The sequence below is a fragment of the Pseudochaenichthys georgianus genome, chromosome 1, assembly GCF_902827115.2.
Source record: "Pseudochaenichthys georgianus chromosome 1, fPseGeo1.2, whole genome shotgun sequence".
NCBI classification, from domain to species: Eukaryota; Metazoa; Chordata; class Actinopteri; order Perciformes; family Channichthyidae; genus Pseudochaenichthys; species Pseudochaenichthys georgianus.
The window spans coordinates 31,066,035-31,080,439 of NC_047503.1; the positions used below are offsets into that span (position 1 = coordinate 31,066,035).

Consider the following 14,405-nt stretch of genomic DNA (forward strand, 5'->3'; position numbering starts at 1 on the left):
ATGACCAATAGTTCTGAATTCTTAATCCATCTGGAGAGCACTGCAGGGCTTCTGAAAAGTAAAGCAGGCCTGACTGATCACAACTCAAATACTTATACTTGGAGGGAGGTCAGGATAACCTCTTCAGCCTCATTTACCCTTTTGCAGCACAGTCTCTAGCCGGGCATGTCCCTTTGGTTTGTTGAGTTGTTGTTGTTACAGAGGGTTATGGTGACATTTGGCTTTTTTTTCTCTGCCTAAGTACCTGTTTATGCACCTGAGAGTTTTAGCTATAACTGTATTTTGTCACAGCATTTAATTTACCGAGCAGTTTATCTGCAATCTCATTTAAAATCAGAAGACTTTTTTTTCGTTTTCCAATAATCTTATATACCAATATGACTTGAAGTATTGTGAATTGAAATATGTTTTTCTTAAACTACTGTTATGCGATACTAAACACAATACTACCAAAACTACAGTTTAATGCAGGGGTGGGGAACCTTTTTCCTCTCAAGGGCCATTTCAATTTTTACAATATCCTCAGAGGGCCGTACAAGTTATTGACCTCTGCTTAAAAAAACTAAAATCACAGCCCATTCATTTCATTCTGTGCAAAGAAAAAGCAACCTCTTAATCCAGATATCTCACCATGACTCGCGTATGCATGCACGTGCAGGGTGTGGCGTGCTCCCCTGGGAAGATTTTTTTTAAATGTTGAAGTTAAAAGCATCAACCTGGTGCACTTTGAGAGCAACATTAGGAGATCTATGGACACATCTCTCAACACCCAAACACAACTGTAAGCAGATTTTCTTTTAATTTATGGATATTTGACAAATCACTCCCCTTTCAAACGGTATTCTTCTTTATTAATAACTGTCATATAGTATTTTATACCTGTTTACTTTATTCTCTTATTTTTTTTATAACTATAATGATCATATAAAGATGTGCCTTTACCTCACTGGTTGTAGAAAAAGCTTCTTATATTCGTTAGCATAGCGAGCTAACCAGATGCTAATGATAACAACACAGTTATTGACTGTCTGATCAGTATGACAGATGAGCAGATCGCCACTGGGCTTTCAACTAAAGACACAGACACGCAGAAACTGCGGCATGTGTATGGACTTATCGGTACTGCAATTTCTGAAGTGCTGGAGTGGCGTTCTGGTGCTCTCCGTCAGAACTGCACCCCTGTCAGTCGAGACATATACCACGTGATGACACGTTAGGCTCGTGTTGTGTTCAAGGACCCTGACCTTGGCCAGGAAAAACAGGCACTCGCTTGTTTAATTTGTTTGCGGTCTAGATTTCTTTCATTTTTTTATTTTTTGCGTGTGTTTATAAATGACATCGAGGGCCGTACCAAATTGTCTCGCGGGCCGTATACGGCCCGGAGGCCGGAGGTTCCCCACCCCTGGTTTAATGTGTACAAATTCTTGTATGAGACATATTCATATTTGCCCATATACAGTTTGGCTACAGTTGTGTATCTTATCTCTGTATGAGTGTCTAATGTGAAGCTTTGCCTCATGATTTCTCGATGTGAATTTGATCAAAATGCTCCAAATCTGATTACTCTGCTCAATTACCTATTTAGTTGGAGATTTATCTTTAAAAAACACATGGGACGGATATATCTTGTGTCATGAGCTGAACGAGAAACTGGCCTTGTAGTATTTGCAGTGACAGAATTGGTGGATAAAATGGCTGACTATACGCAATCTTACACCCCAAGCACATGACAGGCACACACACATGTGCTTGGGGTGTAAGATTCCACATTGCAAATATTTCCTCCTTCCTGAAGCAATGTCAACAGAAACACACTCTCCGGTGTTTTTTTCTGTGACCACTTGAATGCTTACCTTTCTGCTTGTACCCTTGCACGTGCCATATGCAAGTGCATGCATACTACTTTTTTGGCGTCTAAAGAACATTTTTATCTTCTGTGCGGTTTTCTTTTCTTCCCAGGTTATTTTCCATCTTTTTTCTCATTACTTGTCAAGAATATCAAATGTGTGAACACCATGTGTTATTTCACTTCACAGGGACTTAATGAGGCTTTCCGAGTGTGCAATTTGTAAAATCCCCTTCACATCATAGTTTTTACAATCAACATGTTATTAACACATTTGCTGGTTTCCTGCTCTTTACTGTAAATTCTTGAAATGGGGATAACATTCAGTTGAATATTCAGAAAGACAGGAATCGTGGTTATTGATGAATAAGAAATGAATCCTAAAATCCAGTCCCATTACAATTATACATATTGGTCATGGAACAATGGCAAACCTCACAGTTCTATAGAAATCATGATTTAAAGGACCACAATGCAATATTTATGACAACATAAACAATTGAAGAAACATTTGTTTTGAAAGTAATGTTTATTTTGTTTCCGATTAATTTACCACTTCTGTCAGAGAATATAAATGTTACACCTTTAAATAAGGATGATTAGACATGTAAATAAGAATCAATTGTTAAGACTGAAATCAAATACCATCTGTGAAACAAGCACAGATGGCTTTTGATGTATGTTGTTCCATAACCTCCATCTTTCACTAATGAGGTGCTTTTCATTTACAGAAATGAAATGATCCTATCAAAGCACAACACAGGAATTAATTACTTGCAAATACAGTATACCTCATTGTGCTCAACAACATGTCAAAACAAGAAGTGATTGTGTGGGAAACTGCCTGTAAACTTCTATAAAAGCCTTTCTCCTACTAGCTCTTCAACTTGTACACCGTGAGTCATACACCAGATGGAAAGTGGAACTTTTTTCTGTTGTGAAAAATAGCAGATCAGTACAAATCAACCTTTAAATTGGCTCTGTCATACTAAGATGATGATCCCCTATGCAGATTAAGTTTAATACGATAAAGTTGACTTTGAATACCTCCTGCGACGCTGCATGCTCTTATGCGGATATTACATTTTGGGTTTGCTGCACCAAACTTTATTCTGCTTTACTTAGACATGTTGTCCATGTTCGTAGTCACTATCTAGTTCTAGAATTTTAACATTACCAATACTGCTTATCAATTATGGTATTTATTGATACTCTTATCAATACTACTCTCCATAAATGCTTGCAAAAGAATACATAAATATACATTAAAGAAATGAAAGGAAACAATGTGAAAAGATTCCAGCCCCCAAAACACATAATCAATTCTTAGTTTATATGTAGTTTTATGTCTAAACAAAAATTAACATGTTGCCTTTCCCTGGGAAAAGTGAAGATATCTCCAGCTGTGGATAACACTCTTTCAGCAGATGATGAGGAGGCGTGCCCACAGAGGACAGGTGTCTCACTGACTGTAGGTACCTCTGACAGGACGGCTCATACCAGTGTTTGCCCCTGTGGCAACGCAGACAGCAACAACAACCCATAACAATACAAAATGCTGCTACTTAGAAAGTACACATTTGACGACATTGAGGGAGTTTATTGTGGAAATGTTGTAAACAAATCTACTTTTAAATGTCACACACGTACCGTTTAGACTCCGCATTGACCCATTCTTGTTGGACATGAGGCGCAGTTGGCATCTCAAAGGTGGCTAGGATGCAAACTGTTCATAAAAATGCACATCATACAAAAGCCTGTGTCTGAGGAGAGGGTTTCTCACTCTTATAACGGTACCCTTTTTTCTCACCCTAATCACGATTCTTCTCATTAGCCAAGTCACCAACTACTCTACCTCTCCTTCCTCCTAGGCCCTTGGTCACATCTGTTGTACTTGGAATACTAGAGTATACAGCACTCAGACTTAATAGATCGTGCAGTCTTTTCATTATTACAAAAGAGCCAGGCATGCTCCCATAGCATTCAAGCAAGTACTAGAATAAGTGAAGATGAAATGTTGTTTGCCAGTTTGGTGGTCAGGGTTACCAGGCAGGTGGTACATAAATCACCATGTTACACAATATCACAGACACACACAAACAGAGGCAGGAAACTGAAGCAGTGGAACATATTGTAAATCTACAGGGGGCTGAGAGTAAAGAGGAAACATTTGGGTGTTATTCTCTGAGCACACTTAACCATGTCATTCACACACCGGTTCTGGCTTGAGGGTTTTGACCCCTCTGTTCATGCAGAGAATGGATGATGGGCGATGAGACCTGTAGATTGAAGGGAGATGCCAAGAATGAGCACAAATTACCAAGAAAAATTTCCTTTTGTCTCCGAGATGAGAAGCAGAAAACTGGAAATGTAATATTCATGGAGAACAGACGGAGATTACTTTTGTGGCGTGAGCTCATCAGCAGCCCATTGATGCGAGATATGGAGGTGATTGCTATCGATCAGAGACTTATGTAAAAGCTGAAGAAAATTAAGCTTTTATGGATCCATTCTCAAAAGCGCTTGATTTAGCTCACGGTCAGTCAGTTCTCTTGCAGGCTACTTCTTCAAACTTGGTTGTTTTTTGGGTATATGACAGTGAACAGTTCTTAGCTTGATGAAGTTTAATGAAATATTGATTCTGTGTTGCTGAGAATTGTTAAGTAGTAATTGTTCAGAGTTGCAAACAGGCAATTTCGAGACCGAAATAATGTTTCTCATAATCCTGAGGAATAACTAAATACAAATATATATATATACAAATATTTGTATTTTTTTATTCCAGATTGTCGGTGCGGGCACGTCCTTACCGAATTGAAATATACATACACACTATATTTTCTTGACTGTTTCACATTTGGCACGAGTTGGGCCTATATGTTATATGTTATCATGTTGTAATTTGTGTGCTAATTGTGATGCTTTCTCGTAACAAGTAATCATCTCAGTCAATAAAATGATTACGCACATGCCATGGTGCCAAAAAAACATTTTCCCATTAACTTACATTGGATAAGACATGACTGTTATTCAGCGTAGTACTTTTTTGTAGGTAAATTGTCTTATGTCACTCTGTGAGACAGGGAAAAGGTATTTTTTTTAAAAGACATTAGTACTCTGAACAGCAAATCTAAATACTCAAACAGCAATGTAACATCATGTGCAAGACTCCTACTTTAAACTAAATTCTCCCTCACATAAAAAATGACACAGCAGAAAAGTAGAGGTGTATCTTGAAATGTTAATAAAGATGCCTTTGTGTTTTTCACCAGTCATCCAGCACACAGAGCTCTTAGCTGTGTCTTAAATCCATGCTAATGGTTTCGAGTCAGTAGCGTGTTCAATCTCTTGGAGTGGTCATACACAGCCATGGTAGGAGGTCTAATCATACATAATAAGTGATGCAGCTGTGCTACACCCACACAGGTGCATTCACTTCTTTTGGCCGATTGACCTCTTACCAGCACAGTGTGAGCTTGATTGACATCTCTCTTATAGGCTCCATTTGGACCTGGTATAATCAGGTGTATTTTTGATACATTATGAAACTCAAGACTGGTCAATTATATTTTGGTGAAGTCATTATGTTAATGAAAGCTTGATTTGAGAGGTGAGGATTATAACTGTGTTAAAACCCAGGGCAAGCCAGGCTAGCAGTGCATGCAGTTACAACACACAACTAAACAAACATGCTGGCTGCTATCTGTGAGCTGTGTGTCTGCACAAGCTATGTGGGAAATGTCCTTTGAAAGAACAACGACTGGAAGGTTAAATGTACGATTTCGCGGAACACATCAGTTTAACGCTATCTGTTGCAACAGAGCTACATTTTGAGCTGTTGGGAAATGGTCATTCTTTATTTCAGGCTTTCAGTCAGTGGTTATCTTTCACCATGCAGCTTTCCATTCAGCTAACTGGAAGGAACATGGACAAGAAACATGTTCGATCACACATGGCCTTGGTTATCCATGGATCAAAAGTGGTGCAGATGGAGAGACTCACCAGGACACATTCACACAGCTTCCAAGCTTAGTTTGTCAAATAAGTGGCAACACTGACAGCCCATACTTCATTTAATTTATAACACCTGGAAGTAAGACTTACAATCATAGTGTTAATTTAAGCATCTCAGCATTAACTGTAAACATCTTGGTATCTTATTATGACTTTACCCCGTGTTTGCCATGAGGCTTTCTAAGATGGAAAGCCAATGCATTTATTAGTAAATTCCCCTTAGTTAGGTGGAATCAATCAAATATAATTCCCCTCAAAGATGTCTTTGAAAACAATTATTTTAAATCAAATGTATACACTTCTATTTCCATTTATTTATAAATAGCCTCATATATTTATATATATCATTTATAAAGATATTTAATTATTTGTGTTTTTCTCTATAAAATATTTCCATATTCTATATTCTAGCTGTCTACCAGACTGCTACTGCTTTGGGCATCAGCATTGGAACATATAACAGTGTACATTGATCTTTAATGTTCTTCATGCCTTTCAACACTTCTTTTTCTCCTGTTGTGACCTTTCAAGTAGCCTCTCCTCTCAGTGTAGCACTAAGTATTCCTGCTGCTCTATTCATGTATTGATCTCTGTAAAGCAGCAGTAGCAGCCTTCAGGAGTCTGGACTAACACTGAATGTACACACATGTTTGAGTCCCTGATGCTCTCCGATCTGCTAGATAATGTTTATGGTGCGGAGGATGGATGAAGTGGTGAACGGATGAGTGAACACAGACATTATAGTTCAATCAGTGTTTGAGCCACCAATGCCCTCTCTCTGTAGCTGTGACCTATACACATACTGTAGTACATCTACTCAATACTGGACTTAAATACAATTTTTAAGGTTATAGCATACTACTACATTTTTACTCTTGACAACAAATCAAAGCTATTGAAGGTTTCAAACTAAAAACATATAATAAAATATGATGTTCTATTATACAGACTTCTCAGATGTGAAAGTCAATTAAAGTTTGTGTTGAAAGACATGCGTCGTCCTCCCCACTAGCCTCCCCACTTTCCCAACATGAACCACATAACAAATAATAACACACTCCAAAATAGTAGTTTAGATTCTTTAATCACATTTTGTCGACAATACTTGTGTTGAAAAAATCAAATGCAAACATGTACTTGATTTTTTTTTTTACAGTATTGTAATGCTGTATTGCATCGTAAAGGTATAAAATCAGTTTAAGCATTTAAAAAAATGTGTGTAAAGTCTGTGTGAGCAAAATCTGCATGATCTAAAACTTATTAGAAGGGATTTCTATAGAAATTGTAACTGCGTAGTCAGAAGGAAAACACATGGCTGTCTAAAGGAACTGGGCTACGTGTGTCACTAACAACACTGAACCTCGTGCAGATCAGCTATTTGGGCAATTATTCCCAAGCCAACTCCCATTTACCGTAACATTAGGTAACAGGCTATCAGTACTTCACATTAGTCTGCTCTGTTTGTTGACAGAATCTGGCTTTTATCTCCTCTTTCCATTCCTCCATCCCGCTGTCTTCTCGCTCCCTCCTTTTCCCATCTATCCATCCTGCCGTGTTTTTTGGTAGGTCAGTTTCTTATCTTGTTCCTTTTGATCCGTGCACCCCCCACTATGCTCTGTATGGTGAAACCATCTGTGGTTGCTCACCTGACCAATGGTCACCGGGCTGTCAGGGTGATAATGTAAACCTCTTTGAGAGCAGATAACAGCCCGCTGGGATAATAAGACACACACACACACACACACGCACACACACACACACACACACACACACACACACACACACACACACACACACACACACACACACACACACACACACACACACACACACACACACACACACACACACACACACACCAAGCCAGGGGCACACAGCGAGACACCTCTCAGTTACCATGGGAACTTGACCTGAAGCCCCTGTTTACACACAGCTCAGTGAATACACCCAACTGTGTACTTTGCCCAGATGAGGAGCTCGCAGGTGAAGTAAACTTCAAACATTGAGAGATGATGTAACACGGCAGAAGGGCCACCTGCAGAAACAAGCCCTGCTTCTGCTGTAACAGAGAACATCCTGCTGGGGCTAATACACCACCGACATGCAGCAGTTATGCTAAGAGGAAACAAGAACTCCAACCACAAAACGATTTGGCACTGAGAAGCAAAGTCACAGCTGAATGTGTTTAATACATTTTTGAAATGTACATAGAGTTTTAACATCAACCTTTGTATGTGGCAAAGCATATTGAGCAGTGAAAAGGTTCTCTGAGTTCACTCATTACTCGTTTGGCCCCTTTGAACCCTGCAGTCAAGGATCAACATTAAACATCAGTGAGTAACCACTATTTGTTCAGAGGAAGGCTGTTGAGTGTGTAACTTGTTCCCTCTTGTGGTGAGAAGTGTGTGCTACAATATAGATACTTCATAATCAAGATGCTCTGATGTGGAGGAAATATAATTTTACTGGCACAACACACAACCATTACATCTCATGATTCTCTTCATCCTCTGTGTTTTCTGAGCACTTAATGGACCTCTTGTCGTCTTTGAATAAGATACAAAATAGAACCTACATTTTGAATCTACCATCGCATTTTGATATCACAAGAATTGTTTGCACGCTTTTCTTTTGAGGTGCATTGGTTTTAGGAATGTTATTGCTGTAAATGTATTTTGAGACATTAAAGAAATACGAGAAAGAACACATGTATAGATTCAAAGGTTTTATTGTTATTATTGTTATAGCTTCATTGTCATGATTTTATTTCGAAATCTAAATCTTTCGAAAGACTGATGTTGTGGCGTTCTGCCTACATTAAGATGCACTCATTTACATGCAATATAAGGAAGGTTGGGGGGTCCCCATAGCAATGAGGTACATCCAAGCCACAGTAAATCTAGAAATACATACAGGCATACATACATAATGTTGTGAATCGAAAATATACATCCAATCTTCCCTTTTATCTATACAGGAAAAAACAAATACATTCATTTTGTAATGTTTTTTTTTTCTCTTCAAAGAATCCCTTCTCAAAAGCTTACATTTTGTTATAATGGTTAATGTCAGCTGATTTGTATATAAAGTCATAATAGGTTAAAAACAAGTTAAAAAGATGCATGAGTGTCATAATGTCATATTCAAACAGATCCCTTTAAAGGGATTAGTTATGTTACAAATATTACCATTTTGAATAATGTAGTCACCACTTAGTCTGTGGAAACATTATTCGTTGTGTTTATTTAACAAGTAGCTTTGATTTTGCAGTGCAATATTAGGTAACAGTATACTTAATTAGTTAAAGATAATATTTTATAAAAATAAGATTGTCAGAGGCAGTGTTAGTCAAAACTATTAATGTGAGTGTGTTAGGGTGACCAGATGTTGCGCTTTGCGCGGGACTGCACAGCATCACGGGGGGGGGGGGGGGTTTGCTGTCAATCAAACTGTAACACACGGCGGGTGCTGGTCAAGGGTTAACCAATGAGAGTAACTCACTTACACACACCCCCCCCCCCCCCCCCCCGCGGCCCCCGCCAAACAACAACAACAAAATTCAGTCAATAACGCAGGCGAGGCAGCAGGTTATGGAAAATTGAGGAAACAGAAACTACAGCTAAGAAGAAAAGAAGATGCACATACAACAAAGACTGGGAAGACACTTACCCGTGGGTGAAGTCAGTGCAGGGCGACTCTCAGAGAGTTTTTTGCAATCTTTGCAAGAGTAATTTTTCAATTTCACATGGCGGTGAATACGACGTAAAAAGACACCGAGAATGCGATTCTCACAAGAAACGTGTTGCTCAAAAATAGACATCCCATTCTATGGAGACAATCCATAGAATGTTGAGAGGGTGTCCCACATTGTCCCACACAAACATACTCCTAGGGTGACCAGGGTGTGTTCATGTGTGTCTATCCATGTGCAATTGAATTGTCAGGGTAACCTCGTTGTCAATCACCCAGTTTGCTCTCAGCTGAGCAGCGTCTTACTAAAGGTTCAACATGCTCCTGTGTCACCATTCGCAGAGAGTCATTCTGACTTTAAAAGCCTCTCACATGCCTTCTCTGAAGTGGGGCATTGAGGTGTTAACAATGCAGGGTTTTAGCCTCAGAGCTGGGTGGGTCCTCTGGCTTTAACCTATACCTGCAAAGACACAGGGCTGAGTGGAGATGGAGACCAGGACAAAAGATTGGTATCCGTTATCTTACTCTTCTGCTGCACTCAGGACACTCGATGCTGATCAGATTTAAAACCCAAATGCAACCCTGACAACCTAGGCTCTATCTGTCACTGCATGTTCACATATACTTAAATACTGTAAAGCAATCCCTTTTTAAAAAATCCATCTTAAAGATTTGGTTCACCCAAATTGCAAAAATGCATTTCATCACTCAGTGATTTTTAGCTACACAGATTTGATTCTGATTGCCCAGGTGTCCGATATTAATCTCTTAATTTGCTGCAATAAAACTGAAGAGTTGTCAGGAGTGGGGCTCAGAAGATTCAGTAGTCTCCCAATAAACCTGAAACAGTTATTTGCCATATCTTGCACTCATCATAATTCACCAGAGGGCAGCATCCACCCACACAACAGAGTCAGAGACATTGCATGAGGGAGATTTCCTGTGTCTGGCTTCTTGATATTTCACACACAATGCTTCTGTGTGTCTGAGGGGGAATTCACAGCAGAGCTCATCTTTTGAGGTCTGCATTTTATTCGCGATTGACAGATACTTTTTTTTCTCTTGCAGAAAGTGTGCATTCCCACAGCAGCCGTAGATGGACAATCATCCCGTTGAGACATAGTGGGCAGCCGAGATTTCAACTGACATTTTCATCTCACTCTCTCAGAAATAAATACATTCTAATCTGTGGCCATAGGGTGTATATCTTCAGGCTGAACTTAAGTAGTAGCCAGAAGGACTTTTTAAACATCTGAAGTGTGAGTGTGTGTGTGATGAAACCAGTATCTGCTGCTCACTCATGCGTGACTCAAAACAAAACAACAAAGGTATTTTTTGAAGAGCTGAAAAGTAGAACCATATATCTTTGGACCAACTTAGAACGCTTATATCCTGGATTTTTAGAAATGCACACATTTTAGTACCTCTTTGTTACTAATCAATGTTAATCACTTTACCCCTAATATCTTGCCCAACTCCATTATGTGGATTTACTTTGGCAAATCCATTAATTCAGTGTGAGAGCAAGTGAAATTAAAACAAAGAAAAATTTCCACATAGGTCGCTGTGATCCAACTCCGTTCCTGGCTCGAGTTGTATGAACCTGTGCTCTGACTCTCTGCGCATGCAGGTCAGGATTCTCAACCAAAGAACTAGCAATGTATCTACCAGATGCTGTGCTCTTCAAGGAACAGTTGTAGGGAACACCTGAAAGATTGTGCTCCAGGTAACTATGGATAGTCAGCCAACCGTTTTCCACCTGTTTCGTAGTGTGTTGCTTCACAGAGCCATCTGAGAGATTGTGGGAGCCGTGAAACCAGTGCACATCTCCGTCCGGGTAGACATGTCTGAAGGTGCAGGTGGGATGGCCCTCATTCCAAACACCCTCAAAGGACCAACAACACTCTGAGGGGAAGACCATAAGAAGAGCATCTAAATTCACTTTAAAAATGCACTTCAAGACATAGTACTCACCGATTTCCACAATCAAATCTATACCAATCACAAGGGAGCAGTGTTGGAAATTGAATTTACTCAAATATCACAGTGCAGAGCCCTACAGTCCAGTAATTAAGCAGCTAATCCATAAAGGGCAATTGGGTACCCTGCTCCACAGTCCTCAAAAGCAAACCACCATAAATGTCAAAATCCAAACATAAACGATATACAAAGATAACATTTAACTTCATCCTAATATGTAATACTTCTTATTATTATGCTCCAAATATCTGGAACAAACTCCCAGAAACCTGCAGGTCCACTACAACTCTTACTACTTTTAAATCCAGGCTGAAGACCTTTCTTTTTGCCGCTGCTTTTAATTGAACTATTCATATCTTAAACTGCACTGTAACTTTTTCATGTATTTTTTATTTTAATGTTTCTTTTATTATTATTATTATTTATTTTTTTAATGACTGTTTTTAAATGCCTTTGTCTGAATGGCTTTCATTTTTGTAAAGTACCTTGAATTGCCTTGTGTTGAAAGGTGCTATATAAATACATTTGCCTTGCCTTAAACATCATTGTCTTGTACATTTAAATGTATATTTTTTTCTAATCTTGCTTACTTTGATTTGCCCCATTTGCAACCAGACTGCCAGTCATGGTCACACATGCTATGTAATGTATATACTGTATATGCAAAAACTATATTCTCCTCTGTATATATTTATTTATCAAGTCACCTATTACAAAATGAGAAAAAGTGCTAGAAAAAAATATTTGATCTAGACTAACACATGATATTAGTTACTGAAGTTTTCAAATAAATGTATTGGAGAGTAGAAGAAAAGATTGCAGAACAAATATATACTCAAATAACTCAAATGTATACTATTACTATAATTGTTATCTCTATTGAGCTGTTATTTATGAGCAGGTCTCCCCTTTCCAAAGCAAGCAACAATAAGCCAACATAGACTGTTAGGAAGAAGACTATTATTTAGTAAAATGAATGTTAACAATACAGAATTTAAAATATATAACAAATACGCTTTTAAAAATGTTTTTATAAAGAAGCAGGACATGCATTTAACCCATGTGTTAGTCCACAAGGATACACTCAACCCAACTGGGTGAGTCACACTGAATGTAAACACATTGTTGACACTGACCTTGTACCACCACGATTGTTTTTGCATTGGAAGCTCCACGGTTGGATTGTAGTTTGCAGGTGTAAGGCTTTGAGTTTCCGCTCTCCAGTGGCCGCACTCTTTTAAAGATGAGGGACAGTTGTCCATGTTTGTACTCACAATGGAAGTCAGTTCGGCTGTGGGGTTTGATTTTTCCTTCCTCGTCCACTGAACAGAGAGAAGTTTGGTTTTGGATCCACGCCATGTGTTTGATGGATAGTCCATTTGGAGATGAGGACACGTCGCAGTTTAGGGTAACCTGTTTGCCGCACTCCGCAGTAATCTTGGGACTCACATTAAGTTTCACCAACTCTGGAGACAAAGATACAAATATTATATGGAAATACAGAAGAACAAAAGCTTCATTTCAAGTTCAGCATTGTCATCAGCACAATTCCAGCTACTTTTGGGAACTAAAAACTCTGCTTGTTATCTAAACTTTTAGAGAAAAGAGCCAGAGATAGTTTTCCTTCTGTATAACCATAATCATTTTTGACCTACGATGAGTATTGGTTCTGAACAAATGAGTTTAAAATTAAAAAAACACTTTACATACCTTGTGTTGTTAGAGTAAATGCATTTAAAAGCCAGAGAAGTTTATGCAATGCGGTGTACTCCATTGTCTCTTTTGCATTGTACTGTAACAAAGAGAGCAAAGTGTAAACACACTGCACGTTTTTCTGCAGGCAAGTTGAAACTTGATCTTAGTAGACTGGTATTTTGAAAACATATGAAAGTCTGGAACTGACCTCAGGATGATTTGTGCTTCTCCTCAGCTTTTCCCAAGTAGTCTGTGATTCCTTACTAGCATGAGTATCGTCCTTGAGACTTGTTCCTAAGTGTAGAATGTTAATGATTACAGTATTATAAAGAGAAACGACCGGGAAGGCTTATCTCTTCGGAGGGAGTGTGCTGGAGAGTGTGTGTGTCAGAGAAAGTGAAAGAAACACAGAGTGAAGGCCTATTCATAAATCAAATAAAGCTGCAACAAGCAGAGACTTGTAAGATCCTCTTTGATGTTTTGCAGCAACTCGTTTTACTGAATTCAACTGTCATAAAGATGTTCCCATGATGTCACCATGACTCTTTGATACTGACCAATCTCCTTGCAAATAGCCAAGGGCAAAAGGCCCTGACTTAAGTTCCAAATAATCCCCCTCACTCATATAAGGACCATGTTGTGTCCTTTTGTAAATTCATTAGTCATTTTATCGGAAGCCGTCATGTAAGCATGGAAGCGTGAGATACATGTCAGTAACACACTCTTCTGTAAACCTAAGCTTATTATAAACACATCAAAAATCAAGCAGTGTTGCAGTTGTATTTAGTTATTTGCCCTAATTTGTTTTACTCTTTATGTTTCCTCTTAATTGACTCAAAAGACAACGTTTCGCTGTTGGTCCACACTTATAGGAATCAGTTTCTGTTGGTGAACCACACCAGAGTTTCGTTTTGGAGAATTCAGAGGATATTACCAAGCTACAAGGCTGTATTTTGGAGAAAGGTCTTGATTAATTCAACTTTGACATCTATAACATATCACTATATATGTGTTCATCAAAGGATTATGTAACCCCATTTCTTAAATTATTATCACTTGCAAATTCCAGGAAAAGATCACGTGGATGCGAAAAGCAGGATTTCCGAACAAGACACACTTCTCTGTAGGGTACTTTTTATAATGTTGTCACCCATATTGCAGCTGCCATCTGCTTTCTTGC

General features: G+C 38.7%; 1 protein-coding gene across 1 annotated transcript; it reads right to left on the reverse strand.

The window, feature by feature from the left end:
* Positions 1–9,419: 9,419 nt before the first annotated feature.
* On the reverse strand, positions 9,420–13,515 carry LOC117454645 (uncharacterized). The gene is made up of 4 exons (XM_034093764.2): positions 13,434–13,515; positions 13,241–13,322; positions 12,667–12,996; positions 9,420–11,455 (listed from the first exon to the last, which is right to left on the reverse strand). The coding sequence occupies exons 2-4, from the start codon at positions 13,302–13,304 to the stop codon at positions 11,058–11,060; spliced, it is 792 nt and encodes a 263-aa protein (XP_033949655.1). The 5' UTR covers positions 13,305–13,322; positions 13,434–13,515; the 3' UTR covers positions 9,420–11,057.
* Between the last annotated feature and the right edge of the window lie 890 nt (positions 13,516–14,405).

Excerpts from the sequence above, each read along its gene's own strand:
- LOC117454645 (XM_034093764.2), bottom strand. The coding sequence starts at position 13,304 with ATGGAGTACACCGCATTGCATAAACTTCTCTGGCTTTTAAATGCATTT. Across the intron at positions 12,997-13,240 it reads ATTTACTCTAACAACACAAG|AGTTGGTGAAACTTAATGTG; the intron begins GTATGTAAAGTG and ends CTTTGTCTCCAG. Across the intron at positions 11,456-12,666 it reads AACAATCGTGGTGGTACAAG|AGTGTTGTTGGTCCTTTGAG; the intron begins GTCAGTGTCAAC and ends TCTTCCCCTCAG.